Here is a 27,875-nt window from a genome sequence, read left to right as displayed (position 1 = left end):
TATTGTTCTATTGCTTTTTCTTCTGTAAATAATACATACCCCAATACATTTTTCAGCATTTCTTAAAATGTAATACAAAACACCATCAAATAATTGATGCATTCAGTCTCAAAACAAAACAAAGGCAGCTTTGAGTCTCACTTCGACTTTATTCAAAATAACTTGATTTTCTTGATCAATCAGGCATGAAATAACCAATACTGTAATGATAAAAGGAACTGTTCACTGAAACAGATGTACTCAAAGCTAAATCTGACACATTCAGGGTGACAGAGATGTTCAGTGATTTAACAGGAAGTCCTGTTATTGATCAGAGGGTGAAGGGCGTTTCGGCAGCAGCACTGCACCTCTGAGGTTGTTTTGTGAATTTTCCATACAGAATAGTTTTCTTTGTAAGAATTTCTCACTAGCAGCTAGTTCATTTAGTGGTTTTGGTCCTGAAGACAGAGAGGCCTTAGAGCTGGTAGAGTTGAATTTGGTCCCATAGCCAGAAGCCTGAATGCATCACATTGATAACTGGTATCAGAAATATTCTTCTGCCATCTAATGTAGTGGAATGTTTATTCAACACCTTGTTAGGCTTAATACATAGCCCTTTTTTTGTTAACTTCTTGCCAACAAGTGGACAACAAACAGCAGATCTCACCCTTTAAATGCAGTATGTTCAGAGGAATGTACAGCACCTGTTCATTATGGTATTTACACATAACCCCGTATAGATTCAAAAGGGTAAATCCAGTGATTCCTTGGCTTGTAAACTGCACTTTTAAACTTGACGATAAGTAAGGCCTTAACAGTGTCGCGTTGACAGTAAGTGGTCATAAAATACATAATATTGGATACTTCACATTCTAAATTACCTTAAAGATGCCAGAGTGATGCATCTGCAATCACAATGATATGTACACTGTTTTGAAGTTCATTTTCCACTGTTATAGAGCCCTTGTTTCCTCCTTCAAAAGTGGTCAGATTGTGCAATGAACTATTCAAAAGTAGACTGTACAAAGGCCGTAGTAAAAACTTGGGGGAACAACAACATCAGTAAGCAAGAATGGATGTTAGGATTATCTGTATAGAGAGGCCTGGGAGTGACCACGGAACAATACAGTATACAGTCTGCAGAGTCTGCATCAACACTGTCAGGTTGATTAAGCTTGTGGGAAAAACATATTCAAATGTAGTAATTACCATTTTAGTTATTCCTTAGAATGTTATTCATCTGGCCTTAAGTCTACAGTATACTTAGTAAATACACAGTTCAACTTTTTTATGTCTCAAGCCAAAAACTGTGTTCCTAAATATCCCCTGAACTCGATCAAATTTAAAATGAGATGAAAACCAGTCATCTCAAATTTAATACAACAGTGCATTTAGGTATTTCAACAGGCTGCGGGCAAACCACAGTACAATGAGGATATGCTTTAGACATGAGACTCTTGAGCACTTGAAGGTTCAGGTCAGTCAAGTTTAGAGTGCTCATCTGTCTGAAAATAGGAACCTAGTGTTTGGTCACTCCCAGGCTGTGTAGTATTAAGTACATGACTTGAATGTGTAATGATGTAGTGTCCTTACTGATGCAGCCAATCATGAATTCATTATTCTGCAGCAGGTTTTCCTGACATGACCATTTGAAGCAGATGCTGCAGTGTGCTGAGTTAAACAAAAAAAAAAAAACTCTTCTATAAATACTCATGGAAAAATTCTTATTAGCAACACATGACCTCAATAGTCATTTCGAATATCATTCAACTTTGAACAAAAAAAAGTGTCTGCGTTTTGTTTTGTAAGACTGTCGGTTTTATCTTCCTGAATCTTTTAATCACTCAGGGTATTCTTGTAGGAAAAGTACCTGCATTCCTGCTATGATGCATTATGTAACTGGTACCTTTAGCTAAATCTGTACTGCAGCATCACAGACTTTCAAAACACAAGAACATAAAAACATAGAACAGCATATATAAGCAATACAAAACAACTTCCAGCATTAGGCTGATACTGGATAAAAAGAAATATTTACAAACAAAGCATAATGGGTTTTTTTTTGTTCAACATTTTAAGGGTACATGCATGCATGATTCTCAAGTCAAAATATCTAAAAGCGTGATAGCACAACTTTGAAACTGACATGGAATGTATGTCCAGTGGGTTGCTAAGGTAAGGTCAAGTCTCTTCATATTAAATTACCTATAAAAATATATATATAAATAAAAAGGTGAGGGTATTGTGTTGCGAAAGCTGCAGCAGCGGTCAACGTTAAGCTGCACCGACATTAGAGAGAGGAAGAGGGTAACAAAGGGAGATAGAGATGAGCAAACAGAGATGGCAGTCGAGCACCCCCTGAGTAGGAGGAAAAGCTGCTGTTCCAGGTCTGTAATGTTGCTCAGATTTCAGAACTATGTGCTGGTGTGTGTGTGTGTGTGTGTGTGTGTGTGTTCTAGAACACGACAAGGCAGTGTGTAAGGTCTCAGGCATTCTCAGACTTAGATCGTGGTGCACATTCTAGAACTCCTGTGAAACAGTCTTCTAGAGTCTCACACTTGGAAGTCTTTTTGCTCTGAAACACTGACAATACTGTGTTCTAGAACTAAGAACAAGCTGGGTTTGCATGACAAAAGACAGCAGATTCGAAACCCTCCAGGAGTTTTAGGCCAAAAAACTGTCAGACGCATGTTCTTGAACACACTAGATTGTATAGGAAGAGGTACAACCGAAGCAGATCACTTTTCGGGATCCTAAGAGAGGAAGTCATTCTCCAGTTCAAAGACAGAGGGCCTTGCTGGGGAACTCTGAATGCGGCACAGAGGCACGGTGCAGTCTCGTTTCTGGCCCTCTGTGTCCATGTCCAGCAGGGAGCAGCCCATCCCCACATCTGAGGTCAGTACCATGTTTAGGTTTTGTGCCGTCTTTCCACCGGAGTAGTGGCCTAGCGAGTAACTCTTGTTGCGTCCTCTCAGCAGGGCCCAGGCGTGGGGTTTGGCCCGGAATGACACCGGCCGGGGTCTGGAGAAGGCCTCCCCACTGGAGGGCTTCTCTGACGCTACATCCTTCTCTTTCTCCTGCTTCTTCTGTGTGGCTGGAGGAGGCAGAGCAGGAGGGCCATTTGCTAGAAACAAAACAGGGAAGTAACGTTAATATTTTTTCCAGACACATGGTTCATTTCCTCAACCTGTTTTGTTTAACTCACTATTGTGGTTTGTTGTGTATTTCTTCCTGCGTAGCCGTGTTCCTGTGTTGTGGTTGCTCTGCTCCTGTGGCTTGCTTTGGGTTTGCACTGATGTCTGTGTGTTTGCTGCAGTCCGGCTGGTCTGGCTCTCTGTGGATGCTGCTGGGTCAGGTCTTGCTGGCTCTGTGTGATGATTGACAGCCACGAGCTCAACCTTGGCAGGATGACACTCTGACACTTCAGCCTCAGACTGTAAGAGACACTTGGTGGAGTTGCATTCTATGATGGCTGACATGGAGATGAGATTGACGGGAGGGGTGGAGGTGTGGTTTGACAAGGCTGCTTCTTCTTTGCGGGGGCGACCACTAGGTGGTGAGGTGCTGCGGCGGAACCGGGTTGCGCGCTGAAACAGGCCCTCCTTCTTCTTCTTCTCCTTTTCCTCTCGCTGAGGCTCGCAGTCTTCCCCAGAGTTTTTTAGAGCTTCCCTAATGTCGTAACCGAGCACGACAGAAGCCAGCAGCGAGCCGCAGCCGTACAGCACAGAGTCAGTCTTGCGGCGAGCTGATGTCCGCTTAAGGCTGTTGGTGGGGGTGAGCTGTGGGGTGGTGGAGGTGGACGAGGTGGATGTGGTAGTGTAGGGGTCGTCTGCAGTCTCTGGTTGACCACCTTGACCCGCTACCCCGACCCCTGCATCTCCCTGCACACTGGGGCTCTGAGGCTGCTGCTCATCCCTACACAGAGGTAGATCGATGTACACCTGGTTGGGGAACTTGAGCTGCTTTGGCTTGGAGCTGCTGTCAGGACATTCCTGGGAGAAGGGTTCATCTTTACCGGCTGGAAATACATCAATGGGATCAGATATTATAAACACATGACTGATGGATAAACACTCTGCTGTTTGATCAACCTGAATGTAAATTAATAACATGTACCATTTAGTCTTAAAGAAAATGTAAATCGGACCAGTACCGACAAGAAAAACAACAACAATTAAGTAGCAAAAATAAATATCTAACAATAACAAAGGATTATACTCATTTTAAAGATACATCACAACATCACAATGGTTTCGTAGCTCACCTTGTTCAGCAAACAGTGCAGCGAGAGGGACAGACTTCTGAGACTTGACCAGGCTGGTGGACCAGGGGTTACTGCCGTCTGACAGAGGACGCACTCTGAAAGACAGGAAGTAAAATTTCAGAAAGGTACCCTATGTGGGGCGCAGTAGCCTTTGGTAAGGAAAATAAATAAATGCAATAAATAAGAAATTAAATACATTTTCACCAGTTTAATTAAATATAGTTTTTCGGTAGGACATTTTTATTTTTTCTACAGTGGCAGAAAACAAACATGAACATTTCAGTGGAAAAAACTCCATAGACACCGGCTTAAAACTTGACTTTTGCCAACCAACCCAAACATCCTCCTCACAGGGTTGTTGCGATTGGCCAGTTACGTACGAGCTTCCCTTGAGTCGTTGTTTGATGCAGAACTGATACATTTTTTCAAAGACTAAATACCAACGAGGTCGCTCACAGATGCAGATCAGACACACATTTATTAAAAGGAACATTTAAATGTAAAATTGCTAGTGACATAAAATGATCAAAATGTGTTATTTTAACCAAAATGTTCACAAAATCAAATCACATACTGTAGCTTTAAGTCATAGTTCAGTGTAGTTATGTTGCTTAGAAACAGCCAGGAACCAAGTGGTGGCCAGTGTGTGTGTGTGTGTGTGTGTGTGTTTCAGTATTAATGTGTGTGCATGTGTTATTGTGTGTGTTCAATGTACCTCTCAGCAGCAGCAGGCCTTTCTTTGCTCTGTACTGAACTGGGGCCCCAGGTCCTTCCTTTCTTCTTGATTCCCTTTTTCACGTCATCGAACTCCTCCGGCCTGAAGAGGGTGCTGCGGCCCCATGTACGATTGCTCTCATCTTGAGTTACTGTCAACACAGAGACCACAGGTATAACAAACAGACTACAGCAGCTTCAGCAAGCAGTTGTTGTGAAACTGACCTTGACCCGTTACTTACATAATAATATATAATAATAAGCCATTGTAAATCCTGGAAGTTTATATCGTAAATGTGAATAACCACAAAACTCATTGAGGTTCTCTTTCAAAAGTTAACTTACAGTGGATAGATTTAAGCCTTTGATATTTCTAAAATAGCTTGTTTCATGATGTTTCAGGGCGACATTTAACTTTTATTTACAAGAAAATAACAATTTCTTTACATTTATAATCAAAAAGTCAAATAGCAGAAACCAAAACCAGAAAGGATGGCGTTATAAAAGTTTTTTAGAGGAGTTTGTTAGTTATTGTGAAGTTGTTATCAAGTTGTTAGGGAAGGCAGGACCCATCAAAGACATCCCGGCAATAGACTTGGGTCAAAATATGGTTCAAATGTGTGACTAAACATCATTACCAGCATTATTAAAAAAAGTGTCAGATATCCAATCATAGTCACATTATTAGCACTCAAACACACATATGGACTGCAAACTGACCCAAGCCTGTGGCCCAAATCTTCAGATTGTTACTTCCTCATTTGTGGAACCCGCCAAACCATTTTTACCAGCAATAGCCAAAGCGTTGTTATAATCCACACATCAGGAGACCCTCACCAAAAAAAAACAAAAAAACAAAAAAAAAAACCCTGATGGTAAGCCGTCCTACATCTAACCCTTTCACTTGTTACAGTTAGCCAAACACAGCGATCGTCTGTTACGCTGCATGTGGGTAGCCGAACGCTTGCCTGTTCTCTTGAGCCCACAGTAGCCTGTGAGCTCGCTGGTCAGATCAACATCCTGTTGGTAAACATGCAAAATGTCCCTCTGCACATGAGATGCCACTAAGGAAGGAAACATACATGTTACCCCCATCCAACATGAGCATTATGACACAGATATTTTAAGCATTAAATCCTAGTCGTTGTTTTACACTCCTTTAACTATCTGTCATCTGAAGTACCCTTATTACTTGGCCTTATAATTTTGAGGTATAACAAATGAATATTAAATACTTATATTACATAATAATTTTGTCATATTCATGATAGTTGTGGAAAGTCTACATGCATATACATATATTCACTGGCATTCTAGATACTGGCTGATTATAGCCTTAACTTTGATTTAAGGCTATAAAAATAATAATCATGACCTTAAATGTGATTGAAATATGCACTGAAACGAATCATTGAGACATGTGATATGTGTAAGAGTTTGATTGTTTATTACAAACAAACATGTGTCCATGTCTCCAGGTATACTTTATGCACTGCAAAACATTTCCCACCGTTAAGTGAAGCACTTTTTTTTCTCAGCATGGAATCAATCCACATTGAAAAAGTTGACATGTTACGCCTTGAGAATATCTATACTTATATGTTTCTGACAGAACAATAAAGATCATCTATATTACTTGTAACTCAAAGCATCTTTTTACATTAGAAATAGTTAGGACATGTAGTTTTATATCTATATATAAAAACTACATTTCTTTACTTAGAAGATACATAATGTACCATTTGCTAGTACAATTCATGTAATCAGTGAAGTTCTGCATATTTTATTAACAGTTCATATTTAAAGCAACTGTGAATTGTTTTGGCCATTTTTAAAGAATTTTAAAATCCTGAGAAATAAGCAACAATGTGCTCCCTCTGCCTGAATATCTGGATCTTACATAAATGCTCCGGAGGAATTTGTTCCAGTTTTTGTAGGGGCGTCGGTGCGTTACTAACAACATTATCAAACTGTTTAAACAACTGGCTGACTGCTTCTGGCTCCGGAGCTTTTTGTTCACACAAGCTTTTGTCAGTGTGAATGACACTGTCCCCGTGAAATTCTCAGAGAGGTGATGAGAGGCTTATTTAACTTAATCGAGACCAAAACATACACCTAATTTCTGACACAGACACGGAGGAGACTATCAGACTCACATGGAGGAAAATTTGATTTTGAAAAACTCTGAACTTACGCTGAATGGCTCTTAATCTCGGGATGGGAGTAGGACTGCTGGGAGGAGAGGAACTGGTGCTATGAAGACTTCGCCTCTTGTCCATGGAAGGCGATGCCTGCACAGTGATTTTATGCTGGAAGTCTGCAAATGAGACACACACACACACACAACAAATGAGCAGGGGCACTTCTAAGAGTAGAATTAAAACTGTTTTGATACAGCTTATAGTCAGAGCTGGCTCAGGCATGGACTAGACCCTAGTTATGCTGCTATAGGCTTAGACTGTCTTTTCCTCTATCTGTATGTGTTCCGGTTGTATTAATGCAAGAAGCTAACTTTGAGTCTTCACGTCTCATTCATGTTACTAACAATATAGCTCTCTGGGAGTTCTTGAGCTCTCTTGTCTTGTAGGTTCATTTGGATGGTTGATGTTGATGGCCTGTTGCCATGGACATGTCTGACTCCAAATGCTACTACTAAAAAAAACATAACTTTTTTTTCAACACTGTTATAAAGCTAATGTTAATCTTAGAGCTGCTTGACTCCACTTAATTGATACCATCTGTCCTCCCACTACCATCATTATAGTTGTTATTGCTAATATCTGACCTGCTGACTTTAACTGTTATAATTATGATAAGTCTCTTACTCTGTTGTCTCTCTCCTACTCTTTCTTTACCCCCCCTACATCACACTCTCAAAGCTCAACATGGTCCCAGCAGAAAGCTGTTCATCATGAGTCCAGTTCTGCTTGAGGTTTCTGCCTGTTAAAAGCATGTCTTCTGTAACCAGTTCTATACTTATTTAAATGTTTTGTTCATGGTTAATACATGTTGTGTGTCTCTGTTAACAATATGATAAAGAGTACAGCCTAGAGCTGCTCTTTTTGCAGAGTGTCTGAGATAATATTGTCATGAATTGGCACCATACCAATAAAAATTGGTTGATTGATTAGGATCAATACAATCTAAGAACAAGAGAGATAATGCAACATCATTCATCCTTTGTGTTATGGTCACAGCGTAATGCAAATGTTGCTTAGAATGAAGTTAGAATGGTTCAGTGTTAAAGTTTGCCAACTTTGTCCATGGACAACACTAGTTATCTACTTACAGTATACAGATTAAGTTCAGCTGCACTTCTAGAGATTTTGTTGTTGATACAATTTTCTGATAATCTGATTGTGAAATAATACACACTGGGTTTCCAGGGAAGTTTTCTTGAAAAGAGTCTTTCACAAGGGAAGGGACTTATTGAATCAGAGCAGCATTTGTTGATGTAGGGCACCACTAGTCCTCCCTTTAGTGAACATCAAACATCTCTAATAGCTCTCTTAACCTTGGACACAGTAGCATTCAACTTTTTAACAGTCAAGGCATGCAGACACTCACCTGAGGGCAGGCTGATGCGGTTTCCATCCTTCAGTTTAAGTCGGGAACGTTTGAATTTGCCCTTCCTCTTCTTCACATTGGGCTTGTCTTTGTTAAGTTGGAAAATTAGGATGTTCAGCTCCCTCTCCAGCACATTGATCTCCCGTTCTGCCAGTTGCTGCTCCCGGCGCTTCAGCAGCTCCTCCTGAGACTTCTGCTGGAGGGCGGCCCGGGTCAGCTCCTCCTCTCTGGAACGTAGCTCCTGGAAGAACCATGAATAGAGATACGTAAGGGGACTGGCAGACAAGTGTGCAAGTAAACCAGAGATTAGGATAGTGGAGGTCTAGGTTGTGGAGTTAAACAGAGGTGAAGTTCCCAAACATCTGTAGCCCAATTATTTATTTCTAGATTGCTTCATAAGGCTGCATTAGCAGCTTAAAGCATCAGACTCCCATCTCTACAACCCTATCTGCCAACGGTTGAGTTTCACTGAGGGTTGTACAGGCACGCAGTTTGAAAAGGGAAAAGGATATCTATATTTACTTGATATTTTTTGGACAACTTTCCCGACACATTGAAAAGCCCTAGACATGTATGGCTCAATGATTGGCAAACACTTTGAACTAAAACAAAGATCAATAAGATAATATGAGCATTTATTAAGATCAAAAAGTCCTTTATGGAATCAGAGAGTATTTATTTTACTCTGAATTATAATTAAGCTCTGACTTCATGCTTCTGTTTTCATTACCATCAATTTTCACATCTCCTCTAGATGAGCTTCTAATATACATCAGGTAAAATCACTTTATAAAGCCTCTTTTAGTGAACCCAACCTGTATTGATCATTAGTTTAGACACTTAATTGACAAAGTAGGAAATGCATTGCAGAAAGACAAACACTGTATAATTCTCAGACAACAGGAGAACAGCTCTATCAGACACATGTCTGTAAGTGAGGGAGGAGTGATTGCCTTGTATTAGAGAATTTGTCTGTAATAACCTGCTTTCAGGAGCTTACTGCCCGCTGTCTTGGCCTGTGTTACACAGAGTAAGCCATGGGAGCAGACAGGTCTGTGCTCAATCTATTTTCTGTCTAATTGCTCTCAGCTGAGTAATAATAATCCTTACTGGATGACTTCAGCAGCTTTACAGTCAAACCCCTACCACCCACCTAGACACAGATTACTGAGGGATGTTTACAGGGAAACTGCTGATGTAGCAGCTCATTCAGCTATTAATCTTGTGAAATTTGCGATGGGAAAAAATGTTAGTTAATGCTTTCAGCTCTTTTTTCCCGCTGCTCTGGATGTATGAAATCTTCAGATTCGGATTCTGCTCTAAAGTGTTTTGTTGTAGTAAACATGCAGATTATATTAGTGTCTAAATGATTAAATTGGATTATTGGAAGTTACATAACAAAAGAACACATGTAATAAACACAATTTTCATCAAATCAATATGAACAAGAAGGTAGAAAACATAAAGATGTAATAAAAAGAAATGACATCTACTCTATAAATAATAAAACAACGCATGTTCAGTATCCTCGTCATTCAGTTCATTACAACTTGACTCAGCTCTAAGTGCTAATCCTGCTGTTTTCCCCAACACTAATTAACCCACCTCTTTAAGCCAGTGATGGGAGACTTCTTCAGGAAGCAGATTAAGGTTTTAACAAGGGGAAGTATGCTTAAGCATCTCGGTATTAACGACGAAATGCGCGATTAGCTCGTCCACTGAAAGTAACCAATTACACTTTTTAGCTCATAAAAGCTGCCCCGAGTGAGTCAGTATGGCCAGACTACATCTTAATAATGGATTACTTTAAAGTCTATAATTAATGAAAAGAGCAACCAACAGAACACGTGGGATAACAAGCCTGTTAAATGTACTGTACTTAGGTTTCCAAATTCCCACGCTGTGTGAGACAGAGTAGAGGGAGGAGGAAATAAAGCTTACACTTTACACATCTAGACACTTGTCTGCTTTCATACTGTTTGTGTGGACGTCTGTGTCTTTTTTACATTTTTATCAGTGACCTACCTTCTCTTTGGTCCTGAGCTCATCAAACATCTCCTGGATCTCCACACGCCAGTCGTCCTGCATGCTGTGGAATGAGTCCTGGGGCATCGTGGCCATCACCGCCTCCTCGATGGCAGACAGCTGCTCCATGATGCAGGAGAAGGTGGGGCGCACATGGGGGTCCTGGTCCCAACACTCTGGACACACAAACACACATTGTCGATCAAATTAACTTTTATTTATGTATTAAGTCCCAAATCATCACAAACATTTAACCAGTACGCTTGACCCCCCGAAAAAAAGCAGGTCTAGAACCTACTCTCTGTCATGTTATTGAAACACAGATTAGTTTTAGTGTTATAGTGTTTGTTAATGGGCCAGGCTTTAAACTACAGTCACCAGTGTTTACACTGTATGTATGGTTTCATCTGAGGTTTGCTTCCCAGTTACCACAGATTCTAAGCCAGTCTGTCGACTAAAGAGCCAGTAAGTAAACTTAATGGAGACTCTTTATCAAACTTACTAAAACACATATTTTGTCTAATAAGAAAAAAATAGTTTCATGTTCATCTATGTTCAGGCCCATTAGTGCCTGCATGGTCATTTAGTGGGCAATCTTTTCTTTAAAATCCCTTTTATTCTTTACTGAGGGGATGTTTTTGATGTTTTTTTTAACTAAAAGATATTCCAATAATTATGTACAAGCAAAAACACACCACAAGAAAAACTAGCACAGTCTAAACATATCGAGGATGTAAGATAATTGAGCATTTACAGAATCAACAGGTTTTTAGTTTTGCACTGTATTTCTGGTTTTTCAGTTTCCTCTGTTGTTGTTTCCATGGCTGCAAAAAGTACAGAAAAAAATCCTACCATTGCAATATCTTCTTTAAATGATAATAATGTTTCAATTTGAAAAAAATCCAAAGAATTGTACAAAATACTCAATCTTTTAATTGTTCATTTTATAAGAATTTGGTCAGTGTGTTCTTATCAGTCAAACATAAAAATGATGGATCCTGAAGTGAGATAAAAAAAAGGAAAACATTCTTGTGTTTATTTACCTTCCATGAGCTTGGCGAACGGTTCTGGGCAGGTGGAGGGGATTGGTAGAGTTAATTTATTTACAGCAACACCGTACGCCACAGCCAGGCCGTCTATCCCCCGGTACGGAACCTCCCCGGTTAACAGCTCCCATAGCAAGACACCGTAACTGGTGGAGGAAATTTAGGGTAGGAATATTACACAAAGGAATGAGTTATGATGTCAGAAATGAGTACGAGTAGATATTTTAGCGATGTTCCTGTGTGTTATCTATCTTACCCCCAGACGTCACTGCCTTTGGAGAACAGAGATGACTTGATGACCTCAGGGGCCATCCAGGAGTAGGTGCCAGCGGCGGACATTTTTGTGGTTCTGTGCCACTCCCTGGCCAAGCCGAAATCTGTGATCTTCAAGGTCTTCCTCCCGATGTCGTCATTCTCAATCTTTTCAAGTAATAAAACTGAAAAGAAAGCGGACAGGAAAGTGATACATTAGAGGGAGGCCTTGGAGACTGGAAGGTAAATAGAGACACATTAGGAGAAATGTCTGAAATCAGTGATGAGTGATGGAGAGAAAAGGAAAAGTGGAAAGACTGGAATGGGATAAAAGGGGCGCATGTGAGAGTTGTGGAGGAGGGAGGGGAAAGACAAGGGAAAGAGATACAAAAGGGTGGGTGAGGGAGAAAAAGGCAGCTGGACAGGTGAGGAGATGAAAGTGATATTCAACAGGGCCTACAGTGGTATGCAGCTCATTTATTACTGTAGAAACAGAAGGCTGACAGCGTCACAAAGCACCTGTCCTTAGGTCCTAAAAACTGTCCTACACATTAAACACGGCAAGACCCCTCCAAAGCTGCCTGAAACACAACACCTGTCCACAGAAATGTGGCACAGGGAAGCTATAACCCATCGATCCTATACACCAAACATCTGCTATTAAAATAAAATTACTTTACATCATTTATTTCACATACATTGTTCTGAAAGAGAGCAGAGCAGTCATCACGTGATCACTACATTTCACTCAATTTGAAGATAAAGGCTTTGATTTGGGATGTTCACAGCAACTGAAATTTAAACTCAGACTAGTGGGCGATCTAGTTGGCTAATTGCACACATCCCTCGATTGAATACATTTATCCGTTGTTGTTTTTCCAGAGCTGTAACAGGATTAATTTTGCTTTCAGGTCCGAGTGGATCTGATGTTGCAACCGTTCAGGGACAGGAGTATACATGTTCAAATAAAACAGTTTTAATACAAACCCTAACCCAAAGCCACAATATGCTCCTTATTCGGCCAATTTAAATATTTCAAATATTCTGTTTAATCTTGACGTGTTTGGATATAAAGAAAAGTTGATCATTTTCAACACCAATTTCAATTTGACACTACAGCATTAAGCCATAATTCAAAACAAGACAAAACACAATGACTCAAAAAATAAAGAAGAGGCTAAATCATCTTTTAAGAAAATATAATAGTTCAAAAAGAAGAAGTTTTAATGCACTTCATGTAGTTTTCTCCCTATGATCTCTCATTAAAAAAATTAACTAGAGACCTGGTTTGATTGAACTTATTAACTGATGGGATCATGGGAGTTTTAGTCTTCACTGCTTTGCAACCAGCAGAACAGAAACAAATCTATCTGATGAGTAGAGCAAGAGTAAATGTATCATCTTGTTGTTTTATTCTTGTTAGGATAGCTCATGTTCACTCACACGGTGTAGCATTACTCATTTGTGAGAAGGTGAGATTACAGAACCGGCTTCATCAACAACTGAGGTGGCAGCCCTGGTTTGAGATTTAATAGCACTTTCCTAGTCTTCCGATTACTCAAAGCGCTTCCTACACCACAGATCACATCTACCCATTCACACACAGGGAGCTTCTCATGCAAGCAGAAGCAGTTAAAAAAGGTTTTCTAAAGGGTCGGTGTGTAAAGAGCTGGGATTGAAATAGTGTTTGACATAAGGTTTAACATGTTCCATAAAATCAACATGTCATTGAGTGTAGGCGTATCACTTCTGAGTTTCATATTTGATTTGTTTTCTGACTCACCATCAAACAAAAAGTCTGCTCATTTGAGGTTTGACAATCAAAAGATCACAAACAACTCCTTCCTTATCAAACAGCAATATTTAATTTTCATCTGTCATATTATTTGCCCTTTTTTAATTTCATTATGAGAATGACAGTCAGACAGAGTGGGAGTCTGTCAGTCAGAAAACACATTTTATATTCATTATTATGTTCTGATCATTAATGATCGTTGAGTTTGAAAAATATTATGAGTTCTGTTTTGCACTTAATAAATAGTTTTCAGTGTTGCTGAGACATCATAAACGCAAACAGCTGTAAAAGTCGCCTGAGCTGAGATCAGCTGATGTCATCACAAACTGACGTTGCTTCTTGCCGTGACGCCTTGATGGAAAGGACGTCTCGTATCTCATATTTCCTCATTCCCTCTCCTTTCACTTTGTTTCCTCACATCTCTCCATGCATCTCATGTGGACTAAGATGTCAGTGAGGGATGCAAGTGAAGGAGACGTGGATGCAATTTAAGAGACCTGAGAAGTACCCTCTGATGGCAGAGGATGTTAAGGTCGGAGCAATTCAGGGTTAAATGTCTTGCCCAACGACACATCGACATATGGCTGCAGGAGCTGGGGACCAAACCCGCAATTTTCCAGTTGAGAGACGGCCGACTCTACCACTGATCCACAGCTGACTTCACTCACCCCAAAAACCACTCTCTGTTTACTAACCAACCTCCAGATAATTGTGTTTCCTCTTCGACATGAAGCAGCCTTTTCAATGTAACTGGGTATCAACAGCAAAGACGGACCTTTTCATCCTTTGCTCCTCTTGGCTTCATCGTCAACATTCATTTTTGCCCCTACCAAAATCTCACAATACAAATGGTCAAATGTTGTTTACATGGCGTGGATATCAATTTGAACATGTCCCATATGTCACAATATTGAATCAACAGAATATCAGATCTTGCAAAGAAACTAACACTTGAGTGTAAAATCCATCCTCTTCTCAAAAACACATCAAGGGATGAGTCATTTCAACTCCTGTATCAATGTACAATCGAGATAGTTCACTGCTTCTTCAAGGCTATTTGTTAGCAGCTTTCAACAAAGGCTTCATCATGTGGATGTGCAAGTATTACTTGAATGGACTTGCTGCACTGTGTGTGTGTGTGTGCGGTTGTATCACTCTCCGACCTTGGACTTGACTCTCCCACAGCATTACTAAACTAAAACCTGCCAAAACATGTTTGTCTTTAATAATCCTCTGAGACCCAGTTGGCATGGTTTACCTTCAGAAGGTAACCGATCTTCAGTCACAGTTAACAACACATCAAGCTATAAAAACAGGGATATCTGTGTCTCTGTCATAGGAGTTTCTAAACAGAAGGGGAACTAAAGAGGGTCACAAAACTTTAAATATTGATTTATTCACGGATTGAGCCCCAGATCAGATCATATATATCAATACATTTTACCGTTGCCTTTCATTGCATGCAACTGCCAGGTTCTTCCATTTCTAATCGAGCTGTGACTGTTACTGTGCATCTTCACTGCACAACAGTTCTCAATGCATCCCATTGGACAAGATATCAAGTCAGACAACAACAGTCTATGATATTATTCACATCATCATGTGGTCATTTTTTATCAGTAAATAGCACTTCAAATGAAGTTTTCCATGCCAGTTCATCTTGAATTCTCATTTGGCGGGTGTGTTGCTGTTGAAGTGAGAAGTGGTTTGTGTTGATAAATGTTTAAGAAAGCTTTACAGGAAAACAACGGATCTTGACCTTTTCACAAGTCATGCACAAATACCGGTCTAAGTATTGGCATTGCATTCGTTTACAAACAGATGTTGACCTCTTCTTTTGTAGCTGAAACATACAGCAGCTGTTCAGATGTTTTATAAAGCTCTATGAGCTGTCATCCGAGGTAACATAAGAACCGACAATTTTAACAATTATTTTTAAACACACTGAAGACAGTTAAAAAAACAGAGCTTAAAATATTTTTGTGGGTATCCACATGTATTTTCTATGAGCCTGAAATAATTCTAAGTGGCACTTGAACCTCTAGGTCTCCACTAATAACTGGGGTATTGGTGCCATTACTTGCCTAGGGCACTGAGGGGATCCTCTACCTGGGCTGCAACAAAAGGAATTCCATTACAAACAGGTTTCACTAGACCGATGATATACTCCTACTTCCTGTTGTCAAGTCCTCTTTCAGTGATTCCATAGATTCCTCCCAGCAGGCTCTGTAGGTTCATAATGACTTATGATGGGTTAGTTACACAACCAAGAAGAACTGTGGTTCTGGGATAAACCCGTCTGCGTTGATTGGCCTATAGAATATCATGCCAAATATTTCCTTTGTGGCTCCATGAGACTTTAGTGTCAGCCCTCTAGAAATATCCAATAAAAGGCTGAGCTCCTGTCTACATGACTCCATGCTGACGTTATGCCACAAAAACACTTTTTCAACCACATTCAGCCAAGCTTGTTTGGCTATTTGAGCCTTTTAGCAGTCAAGCTCAATACACAAATACACTACTTATGGTCTTCTGGTAACCTGGGATTATTTATTAAGTGTGACACATTATCATTAATTACTAGTTCTCTGCAAGTGTACAAAACAGTCCATACAACTCTGTACAATTCTAAAATCTCCTGAACATTAACAGTTCAATAAAAACACTTCAACTATTATTTTCTTGAACTTTTAATAATAGTTGTCTCTGTTTTTACTTGAAACAAACGTGACTACAGCATTGTGCAATGATTAGGATAAGACAAGCAATGATTATTAATTACACTATCATCGAGTGAGTTACCATCTATATCTATGTCCAAATTTTCTGAACTTCAATTTCAACAACAATGATAAAAAAATAAAATGAAATTTGAAATATGTTACCCAAATCCTTAACATTCACTTCTAATAGCTTAAATTCAAGAGTTATTAAATACTGACACGTGTATGCCCTGATGAAACAACAGTTTACTTCATAATGTTCTCGTCTGCCTCATTGTTAAAAGGTAAAATGGGATCTGTTAATCTATTATGGGTTAATTATGACCTTAATCAAACATTTCATATGTATAAAAAAAAACATTCAGGCCAAGTAAAGCAGGTCATCCACTCATCCACATTTCCCTTCTCTACTCTTTCAGCCAAGTGTTGAATGAGTTGAATGAGTTGTAGTTTCAAGCACTTTGGGTGTTTGGAAGAATTGAAAAGGAGCTAAACAATTGAAGTGAATATATTTATAAAGCACACCTTCAATACTTAATTGTACTAGTTGTGTTTAACTTATTATGAAATAATACTTTACATATTTAAAAATAAAGAAGGGAACTAAGTTTCAAATGTGAAACATTAGGGAGGTGGTAAAGCTAAAGCTCAGTAATGACTCGTCATGTTCCTCTGCACTGATGAATGGCTCACCTCCAGCCAACAAGTGTTAGCAGCCCCTCTATGGAGTCCCCCTCCCATGACCTCTTCACCCTCTTCTAAGTTCTGAGGGTTTTTAAGAAAGGTTTATCTTTGTACTTTAATACAAGAAGCTCCATATGAGCATACATTTCCCAGTGTTTCATACTATAAACCTGGCTTATAGTAAACAGCTGTTAGGAAACAAGAACATTTAGTTTCACTGAAGTGAAAAATTAAATTAAAATTAAATTAACTCTAGTTAATGAAAAACAGACTTTTTCTCGTGTTTGGAAAACATATCTTTAACAAGGGGTGGAGTGGGTGAAGGTAATCTCAATAATACTTGCGTTTTATGATTTCAAAACCTGTCTCAGAAAGGCCATGTAAAATTGCTATATTGATAAGTAGCCCAGGGTAAATAAAATGAGAAAATTACATCCTTGAGTCAGCTGTAATACAAAAGTCATTTCTTGGGCAAAGCAACCTAAAAATCAACCTCTTTTTTTCCACCACCTGAACTTCTAAACCCAAAGGGCAACTGTGTGTAGACTCCAACAACTTTACATTTCAGTTTATTTTTTATTTATTTTGATTTTTTAAGCTGCATGAGCTGGTGATGTGAGAAACCTGTTTTTGTGACACTTTTTAGTGGATAAGAAACTCTTATTTCAAATTTAATTTGGTCTGGTCTACAATCAGTGTGTCCAATAGTGAATAAGTCACCAACATTACAAATATCAATCACTGTATTAAAAGCATGAAGTGTCTAATAAGGTCAGAAAAAAACAACCGTAAGTTGTTTTCTGTGTTTGTGCTGCTTTTGGTTTTTCTCAGTCCATATATTAAGTCTCACTCCTTTGAAAAGAAAATGTTTTGAAGAAGACAACAGTGCAACGCAATTGGAGATGGTCGTGCCTCCAAGGCAAACCCCACCCTCAGTCCATCCCCCATTTAATTCCCATTTCCAAACAGTGGAACTTCAGGCAGACCCATCTTTCATGGTGCAACGGTGGGAAGATCAGAAGCAGAGCAGCTGCCTTCAAAGCAGGTCCCACGCTTCTTCCCATTGCTTTCTCCCCCTCAAGGTATAAAGAAAAAATGCACTCCACTGGATAACAGGACCATCTCTTCTCCCGTCAACAAACTCAACTTAATGTTACACAACATGTTTAATGCTTTCCACTAAATTAGAGACACTACTTTTACTTTTGGCTACACCCTAGAGACTTCAGAAAACGATTTAATCCTTCCCCATACCGACTGCTCATTGTTTTTTAACCATTTGTTTCAATCAACTTATCTGATGTTTTGTAATAAAGGAGACTACTGTGGAAAATTAGGCTTGGTAAAAAAAAAAACCTTGTGAATGATAAATACTTGACAGAAAAATAATCCAAGCTCACTTTAGCAGCAGCTTGTTTCATAGCCTCTTTGGATGTGCTGTTATTAGTGTGAAGTGACTCTTTTCAGCATAACTCTCACAGGCGGCATATTATCTGATCGCACTATACTATTGTTTTCTGCTATTGTCTTCTAATAAATCACCTGAAATCAGCTCTTCTATGTTATAAAACAGTAGTTGCAAGTTGAGGCTCCGTATGAGGTCTATGGAGATTTAGTGGCTAATATATTACTTCATCGATTGGTGCATAAACTGGCCTTGTATACCTGCTGATACATCATCCAGCATTTCAGCCTATCCCAGAGGCATTTCTGATACTGGTATTGTCATAACTATTCCCCATGTATACCTAAAGTATAACATGCATGTGATACCCATATAACATTTGCACAGTCAATAATAGCAAAAGGAAGTAGCTGTACTGAATCAATATTGAGATACTGAACAAGTGCCAAACAAACAACAATTTAGTTGTTAGATCCTGACCGATAATCGGTCAGTCGATAATATCGGCCTATATTAGTTTATCAAGTGACTATCCGCATCGGTTTCATTGTAATACACTAGCAGAGTGTGCTATATGGATTAGAGTGCAGTTTCTTTCCAGGTGAGTGACCATCTTGTCTTCATTATATATCTGTTCCACAAGTGTACAACTGCATTTGAGAGGTCAATGCACTAAATCTATCAATTAAGATTGAAGATAGATCTAGGAAAGATATCAGCCGATATATCGGTATTGGATTGAATTTATCCCTAAAATAGGTATCGGCCCCAAAAATGCTATATTGCTCTATTAGCTATCCCCTTTGTTTTCTTTGTGTCTCGTAGCAACAGTGCTGTTTAACTACACTAACGTTAAATACAAAATCAAAAATTGATCTAAGGCAGTGAATTTTAAGTTCTATCACAAGGCTTCTTTTTTTGTACTTGCATAAACAAGCATTGATAAAGCATGGTCAAAGTAAAGTGCTGCCTGCTAACTTGACGTGGCAGTATTTTCTTAACTGAACCAACAGACTAAGCATGAGAGCAAGTGAGCTTCCTGTAGTAAGCAGAAACAAGGCTGCTAAACATTCCCCGACTAGTCCGTCTCTCCCCGCTGAAATGAGAGTGCCCCCAGGCATTCTGGTTGATGGGAAAAGGATCAGGGCTAATGGCTGGCTAAATCCATCTATCATGGTCACGTCTCTCCGGGCCACTTGCTCTTTGTCTGTCCTCTTCCTCTCCTAGTTTGTGTCCGTTTAAGCCTGAATTAACCCCTAACCAGGCTAATTTAAACATTACCAATGTTTAAAGGTGTTCAGCCAGTACTTTTTGCTGTATTAGCATCGATCAATGTGCTAGGGAGCTATGGAGGGGATTGGTTGATTTGGAAGGCAGCTCTTCTCAGCTGTGGGCCCTTTTCCTTTTCACCCTGCCCTGCAACAATAGGTGCAGTCAGGGAGAGGTCATAAAAAACACAGTGAAAGCATCTCCACTCCTCCTCTCTCCCCTCTGCCCATTCTCTTGTCAGAGAAAAGACAGGCAGTAACTGTCTGTGTGTCAAAAGGGGTAATTGTGGGAAGCCTGAGAAAAGTTGCCCTGCAACACCTAGTCAAGCTTTGGTAACTTTTCCTCTTAGATTGTACTTTTTACAAAAGTAGAGCAAGACAACAGAAAAATCTGCGGAAAAAGCTTGCTTTCTCAATAGGACCTGATGAACTGAGAATTTGATCTCTTTCAATACATTTTTTCCACAGAGGTTCACATGGAAACCCAAAAGTACAAGATAACAGCCCTTTAGTATTTTCATATGCAATGGAGCAGTAGCAGGGTTACAGGCAAAATGTAAAGAGGCTTTCACTGATGATAAACTAACAGTCAGTGACGTCTACTTGTTTACTGCGGGCATCAGGACAGAAAAGGTGCAATTGTTACATCCCTAATTTCTTTTAATTGCATGTTTTTATTTGTAACAGGAGAAAGGTTAAGGCATACATTCACAAGTAAATACACTTGTGCACAATCACATCATTAATACAGGTATACATCTATTGCATTATATTCATATGGCTTAGGCCTTTGTTTTAGGATGAATAGACATTTCCCATTGCATCATTTTTTGCTAACGGAATAATGTAATCTTGATATTCCTCCCAATTTCCTAAGACATTTTCATCTGTCAGTCATAATCAGACTGTCACTTGTTGAGGGGAATACGACTCATCAAAACAAACCACAAATTTCAACCTAACTTATAATAGAACTAGGTGTTTAATGTATAGAGATGGAAATGACAGGTGCACAAGCCCTTGGCCTTTCTCTTGCTGCTGTGTGTTCTAGATCAAACCAGGGTTCTTCAGTTTTGTGAAGGTTAGCCCTCTTAACTCTGAATTCAACAATTGTACTCTCCATTTATTTTCTTCATCTGTAATTATCCCAGTGTGTAGAGTGCTGACATAGAAGAAAACCCTTTCTGTGCTGCTATGACTTATGCAAAGTCTGCACAGATCGGCAGAATGAGGGCTATGTGGAGAGAGAGAGAGAGAGAGAGAGAGAGAGGGGGGGGGGGGGGGGGGACGGGGGGGCACAGAGACAGAACGATGAAGTCAAACAATAGCTTAAGATTGATGGGAGAATGCTGTTGCACACGCTCCAAACGGAACTCAATCGGTTTCAGCACACAGTTCGAGCACACATTCCTGGCATACTATCGCCTGCTACATGATGTGAAACTCTGAAGTCAAAGTGGGTTATGAGTGCTGGCTCAGGGCCAGGTTTCAGTGTGATTTCTTGCTCCTATTTACTGATGTATGAATGCAACCACTCCTAGCTGGAAGGGAGAATGTTTTTGAAACAGATACAGGAAAGGGTTAATGATGTTTTTAATTTAGCAACACAGGGATACAGCCGAGGAAGACCTGTCTACATTTTATCCAGACAAAGATTATGATGGTTGTAGTTTTATTGTCTTATTGCTGATAAGCGTGTATGTAAAGAAATGTCTCACAGTTACAGCCTCCTTCTCTTTGCTGTGTTATGTTGCTTTGAGTTGATTGCATGGCCGCATGTTCAAATAGTTTGGCTTTGATACTGCACTAATGTTTCGCTGATGTCTGTTTCTCTGCATGTTGTTCAGAATGAATTGAGAATTATTTTTATTTGCCGTCTTTCTCATTTGTTACTTTAAACAATACATTATTTGGATTTACAGGTGTAGCTTAGCCAGCTTGCTAACACTGGCATATCTACAGAAATGATGATTAGTCTGCATTTTCCTCTCGAATACATGAATAAATAACTAAATTATATAAATTGATACAAACGCATAAGAAGGCCAAAATAGTTCATCCATCTTACCTAATACATTAAGTATTTTCTGCACAGTGTGAGACAATTCAGAGGATCAAGGGCCAGTATTTCAAATTGTCAACATACTTGGAAACTTTGACCACGTAAGAAGCAGTGAAATAACAGTTAGTCAGATTCCCTACAATAAAAGGATGTACAGAGCATTTCAAAACAACAACAGAAAGTTAAAACAACATTTTAACTTCCCTCTCTGAGTTCGGTTTCCGAGAAAAGTAATATGTTGAATTCCTGTTTGTCACATTAAGTGAAACAATGAAAACATGGAATCAAAACTCTGAGCCTGCATGGGACTTCTGTCTCCAGAAATAGCCAATGGAGTTGCAAATGTTTTTAGAGTAGACGCATACGAATAATAGGAGAATAAGTCAATACAATAACACAACTGTACTAGCAAACAGAATAACTTTGGTGACAGTGGAGATCTAAAGAAAACATGCTGTAGCCACATGCACAATTTCTCATCTTTGTAGTATAACTTTTGGCGTTTTCAAGGTTTTTTGATTAATATTTAAAGTATAAGTGACTCCAACATTCCTGTTTGAAAATTGTGTGGGCTTAATAGTAGACAAGAAAAATAATAAAATAAGTAAGAGGGAGCAGAAGGGAAAAAGGGAGGGAAGGTAAGTAAGGAGCAAAATAACGAAGTAAGAAGGGAAACCCCCTCAGTTTGTGGCAATAAAAGAGTACCGCTGCTCTCTGGGAGATTAAATATGAACCGAACAAAACAAAACGAGGGCTTTGAGACCCTCCGAGTCCTAGCCATTCTTCTGGTCACAGTAGCCTAGCAACCGCTGCTTGACCAGTCCATTGTGCAAACGTATGTTAAGCTTTTATCCCTCATTAGCAACATTCCTCCCTGCAGGCTGGGATTTTACAGATTAGGTTGAAAAACACAAAAGAGATTGGACAAATCTTGCTGACTTCCAACATATTACTTTACAGGCTAATCATTGATCAAATAGCTGTATGTTTGTCTGTGTGGAGCATGTGTACACTGCAAGTTGATAAATGACAGGCAGAGTAGTAAGAGGAGATGGAGAAGTTAGGTTCTATATACTGTATTTACCTGTCTATGACCTGGTTTCACTTAAGCGGGAAAAATACTGAAGTGTCAAAAATTCAAAAAGGGAAATGGAGAAGATGTACAGACACAACAACAGACAATTTGCTCATTAAATAGTGAAAGATTGCCATTTAACAACCATTGCAATGTATCTTTTTCATGTTCACCCCCCGTGCATCCTTTTAGACTGACAGATGTACAATACACCAAGACAAACAGACAACAGACTAAAACTAGCAGATGCAACATTTTCTCTAAGCAGCATTATGCTGTTTTTTTTTATACAGGAAAATCAACCCAACACACCACAGGGGACCATTTTTGTGTTTGTGTGTAGGAGAGTCCTTTGTGAACTCACTGCCCTGGCTCAAAGCAAACACATACACAGCTTACTTTAGTCTCTCTTTTTTCAGATAAGACTGTATTGACTACAGCTGTTTAGACTTCTCACCGTTGTGAGCAAATGTTGTGAATGCCAAAAACTAGAGTCTCTTTTTGTGAAGTGGAAATGAAGAATACAATCCCCCAAAAAAGCAGATGATTATTCTTTAGGGAAAATTCTGAGTTCCATAGTATTACAAGGTCTACAATTAGCACAATGTGAATTATCTCTTCTTACTTAGGCTGACTCTTTAGTTAAAACTAAGCTCTCTGTAGGTCAGTGTATTCCTATCAGAACTAAATGTTCAAAGTTCAACAAAAGTAAATATAAGTTCTATAAAGCACTTTTTATGTAAATATTCCTGTTTTAGGTACAAGTGTTCTCTGCAGTCCAGTGTATTTGTCTATTACATTGTTTACTTGGCCATGCAGTGAGTTTAAATGTTCAACGATGGACAAACTAACCATAAAGGATATGTGGTTTAAACATAGCAACATGCAGGTGTAAATATGGAGATAGAGGAGAAACACAACGTGGAAAACAGCTCACTTAATGATTTAAGTACAAGATGTTTTACTGCTCTTCTTTAAGCCTCTCCATCTTTGTGTTTTCTGGAGGTTGACTTTTAATCAGTGTACCTCAAGAATATTTTTATATAGTTGTTGTTTAGTAAATAAAAAGAGACAATGCCCAGCTGTATTCTAACTTTTTAACTTTTAAACTATGCTAGCCAGCAGGCACTTGGCCAAAAATAAGGCATAAATGCAGGAAACACTACGTTAAAGACCCACTGCTCCAGTTCACAGTGAAGTGGCAGGACAAACACACAGACTAGTGTTTGCAGCTCTTTGCCTGTTCGGGGGAGGATTGTTTGTGTATGTTCACCAAACATCCGATTAGCTCAAACTGTCTAAACAATAGTTAAATCCTTTCTCTCCATCTGCCTAATAATTAACACAAATCTCCACTCTTAAACTGGACTAATCTTAGGGTTGGGCTCCACAACACTGCCCCATCACTTGGCATAAGGGGAATCACGTGTTCATTGTTTTAAAGTTTGGTTTAAAATGATGGGTAACATGTTTGTGACGCTTTAATACCCGAAATGCTTAACTGCATTTGTTGCACGTTATAATTATAACAGGGAATATGCAACGTTTGACTTGAACGCATGAATCTTTTGGTTCTCAATCTGCACAGGAAGGCCCTTCAAATGTGTAACTACAGAGATTCAGTTAATCTGGTAATTAAAGAGGGTCTGGTCTGCCCCCATTTCACAGCTGGAGATTTACAGACATCAGTATGCCAGCGCTGCTCCCCACATGGCCTCAGGTCAACAAGACTCTGTGGTCACAAAGGGAGAAACAGTGTTTGGAGTCATATTACACACATTAACACACCTGAGATGAAGTGGGTAGCCTGTGTCAGTGTGGGTATCTGACTCAGACTCTTTTTCTGTTTTGGAGTCCTCCTGTCCATTCATTATTCAGTCCAGGGAAACTAAAGTTTGCTGGCCTGTTGTCAAATTAAAGTCCACTTAAGAACTCTCTGGTTTAATGCTGCTCTGAAACAGGTTCTCACTACACGATGACCCCCGCTAAATGACCTTAAAAGTCAGAATTCAGAACCGCGTATATATTTAAAGTTTATTTTTCAAAACATGTTTCCTTCCAGAAATTGTGAAACTACACAGACATATCTGGCAGAATAGGCTATAAGATATGTAAATAATGCTCACAGAAAATCTACTCAGTAAATTGTTTTCTTTATTATTTTGATCGTTTCTCTGTCTGACTTTTTTTTTTTTACCCTGTGACCTCTGGTATTAGCTCTTGTTGGTTGAGCACATGGCCTGCCAGTGTGGACAGTGTGTGTTTGGCTAGTGTTTGGTAAATCACTGACTTTATTTGAACAACATTTCAGCTTGGCATAGAGAGAAGGTGGGAAGGTGTGTGTGTCTGTGTGTGTTTTAAAGGATGATGGGGGGGAATGCAGGGGAAGGAGGCAGCCCAGCTGAGCAAACTCTGACTTTAATTTCACATCCTCTTGATGGTATCCCCCACCACTTAATACAGAAAGACTCCTTGAAATACATGCTAAAGAAAGGGCAGTGCAGCACATGAGATATTTGGAAATTGTGAGTTTTAAGCAAACAGAATTTAGGACTACAACACAGGTATGTTTACCTAATAACTGATAAGCATGAGGTGAACATGATTTAATAACCCTGGTCGTTTATAGGCACTTTAAAAACATATCTGTGTGGTTCTAGACTTGAGAAACTTCCAAATGGAACTGAGAGGTTTTCTGAGGTAGAATAGTATTAAACTTTATTTAACTGTTTTAAGAAGACTGCGACCAAAACGTAACTTTACATAAAGGTGTCCTCCACGTGCGACAGGTGGGTTGCACAGAGTCTTCTGAGGACCTAAAATTGGATCTCTCTTTCACGTACACGCACAAAACATGCATATTAAACTGTGCTTACTGTTGCTGGATTTCAGGTCACGATGTATTATGGGTACCACGGCCTCCTCGTGTAGGTAGTGCATCCCGCGTGCGATCTGCACGGCCCAGTTGACCAGAATGTGTGGAGGGATGCGCCTTCCGGTCAGCGCCCGGTTCAGTGTTCCGCCCCGGGCATACTCCATGACCAGACACAGGTTGGGCTCCTCCAAACACACTCCCTCCAGTTTGATGATGTTGGGATGCTGCAGCATGGAGAAGAGTTTCGCCTCTTGTTTAACACTGCCGGCGGTGGCTGTAATGTCCTCGTCCGGGTCTTGTCGAGCCGCTTTCACGGCGACCTCCTGATCGTTCCATGTGCCCCGGTAAACTTTACCAAATCCACCCACGCCTATGATCTCCTCTAGGACAAGTTCACTGAAGGGGATCTTGACGGGCGAGCTCGGGACCCGCTCTGGTACACCCACCGTCCCACTCGTAGCAGGCAGGCGGTATATAGCGGGCTGGTAGGTGACATAGTTGGAGGGGAAAATTCCGACCCGGCGGTTGATTTTTCCCGTCCACCATCCCTCGTCCCCGGATATCGCTGCGTCCTTAGACAGGACCTCCACCACGTCCCCTCTTCTGAGACTGAGCTCGTCCTCGCCGCTGGCCTCATAGTCATACGCGGCTGTCCACAGGGACCGAGTCGGGCACAGCGGGGCTGAGTGAGCCCACGCCCGAACTGTGGGGGACTCTGTCCCGGCATGCTCCTGAGTCCCACCGCCGCCCGGCCGCCCTTCACCGTTTGGGAAAGCGGCCTGCGAGACATCCATTTCTCGGTGGCCGTAGCGGCACCATAGGGGGGTGCAGAGCTTTTTTTAGAACAAAAATAAAAACTTTAAAAAAGTGAAAGGCAACTTTTGGAAATTCTCATGGTGTCACATCTAGGAGACTCTGTGATGAGGGTAGAGGGGATTACCCACGTCAAATCGCGTCCAAAGTCCTTTTGGGAGAATGAGCGTCTGCAGCCCTGAATCCACGTCGCCACTCCAGTGAAAGTGTGTGAGGGTCAATAACGAGCCAGCGAGGTTAGTTTCTCCGGTTAGCCCAAATAATTAAATGTGACTGAAGCCACTGCTCTATGGGCCGAATGTTAGCAGCGATACACAAGATGAAAATAAACTCTGAAAGCAGATAATAACATAGTATCTGTCACTGTTAAATGCTAACATGAAAAAGCTAAAGTTAGCTTTCCACAAGCTAAGTTACCAAGTTATCACAGGTGGCGCAAGAGGTGCACCTGCACCGTCAGCTCTGTAGAAACACACAGAGGCTCAGGTGGACATTTCTCTTTGAAAGCTGCCGGCGAATCGCACCCAGTCACGGAAGCACCGAGAGGTAAAGTCTGCCAGCTCGTTTGTGGACTTTTAAAGGAGATTTCTACAGCACTGTCTAGCGAGCTAGCTTAGCATAGGTCAGCCCGTTGACTAGTAAGGGTAGTTGGGAAAAGTTGCTCCGCTCAGTTTTTAAGATAATTCCCAAGTTTGTTTCTCCTTCGGGATGTGAAGAACAGTCGACAGTTAAGCACGAGAAACACGTCAAATATCCCGGGGGTTTCAACTTCAATGCGAGTACAAAAAAAAAAAAAGCATTAAAAATCCGTCAACTTTAATCAAAACAACCCCCCCATCGCGGTTCTCGCCTGACGAAGTCTGTCCCAGCAGTGGCTGTGCCGACGAGCCGTGGGACGCTGCTTGCTGCGCTCGCTGCTCGCTGTGGTGGACTCTGATTGGTTGTTCAGTGACATGTGACCGTCGCAGCAGCAGTAGGGGGGGGGGGGGGGGGAGGGGCTAGCAGAGGAATTTGTGAGAAGAGCGCGCCTTCAGGGAAATTATGGGAATAGTGGACCATATAGGATGACACGCACGCACACACACACACACACACACACACACACACGCACACACACTTATTATAACTTGATATAATTGATAAGGATCCTGCGTGTCAGGTGTTGCAGCACCTGTAGTGTAGTGGCCTACTAATAAAGAAGTACAAGACAAAACACACAACCTAAAGGCACGCAGACTAAAAAAAAACATTACTCGAAAACGTAGTTACCGATGGGCTCTTTATTTTATTTATTTATTTATTAAATTATTATTATTTATATTTTTTTT

At 40.2% G+C, this 27,875-nt stretch overlaps 1 protein-coding gene across 1 annotated transcript; it reads right to left on the bottom strand.

Moving 5' to 3' along the window:
* Positions 1-129: 129 nt before the first annotated feature.
* On the bottom strand, positions 130-27,025 carry map3k21 (mitogen-activated protein kinase kinase kinase 21). Its single transcript, XM_061040056.1, has 10 exons — positions 25,736-27,025; positions 11,852-12,032; positions 11,593-11,741; positions 10,550-10,725; positions 8,525-8,765; positions 7,152-7,274; positions 4,959-5,109; positions 4,244-4,338; positions 3,185-3,997; positions 130-3,103 (listed from the first exon to the last, which is right to left on the bottom strand). Exons 1-10 carry the CDS (start codon positions 26,526-26,528, stop codon positions 2,733-2,735), a joined length of 3,093 nt encoding a protein of 1,030 aa, XP_060896039.1. The 5' UTR covers positions 26,529-27,025; the 3' UTR covers positions 130-2,732.
* Between the last annotated feature and the right edge of the window lie 850 nt (positions 27,026-27,875).

The sequence above is a fragment of the Labrus mixtus genome, chromosome 6 (assembly GCF_963584025.1).
Source record: "Labrus mixtus chromosome 6, fLabMix1.1, whole genome shotgun sequence".
Taxonomy (NCBI): domain Eukaryota; kingdom Metazoa; phylum Chordata; class Actinopteri; order Labriformes; family Labridae; genus Labrus; species Labrus mixtus.
Note: the sequence above shows the minus strand (reverse complement) of the source record. Positions and strands in the feature narration are given on the sequence as shown.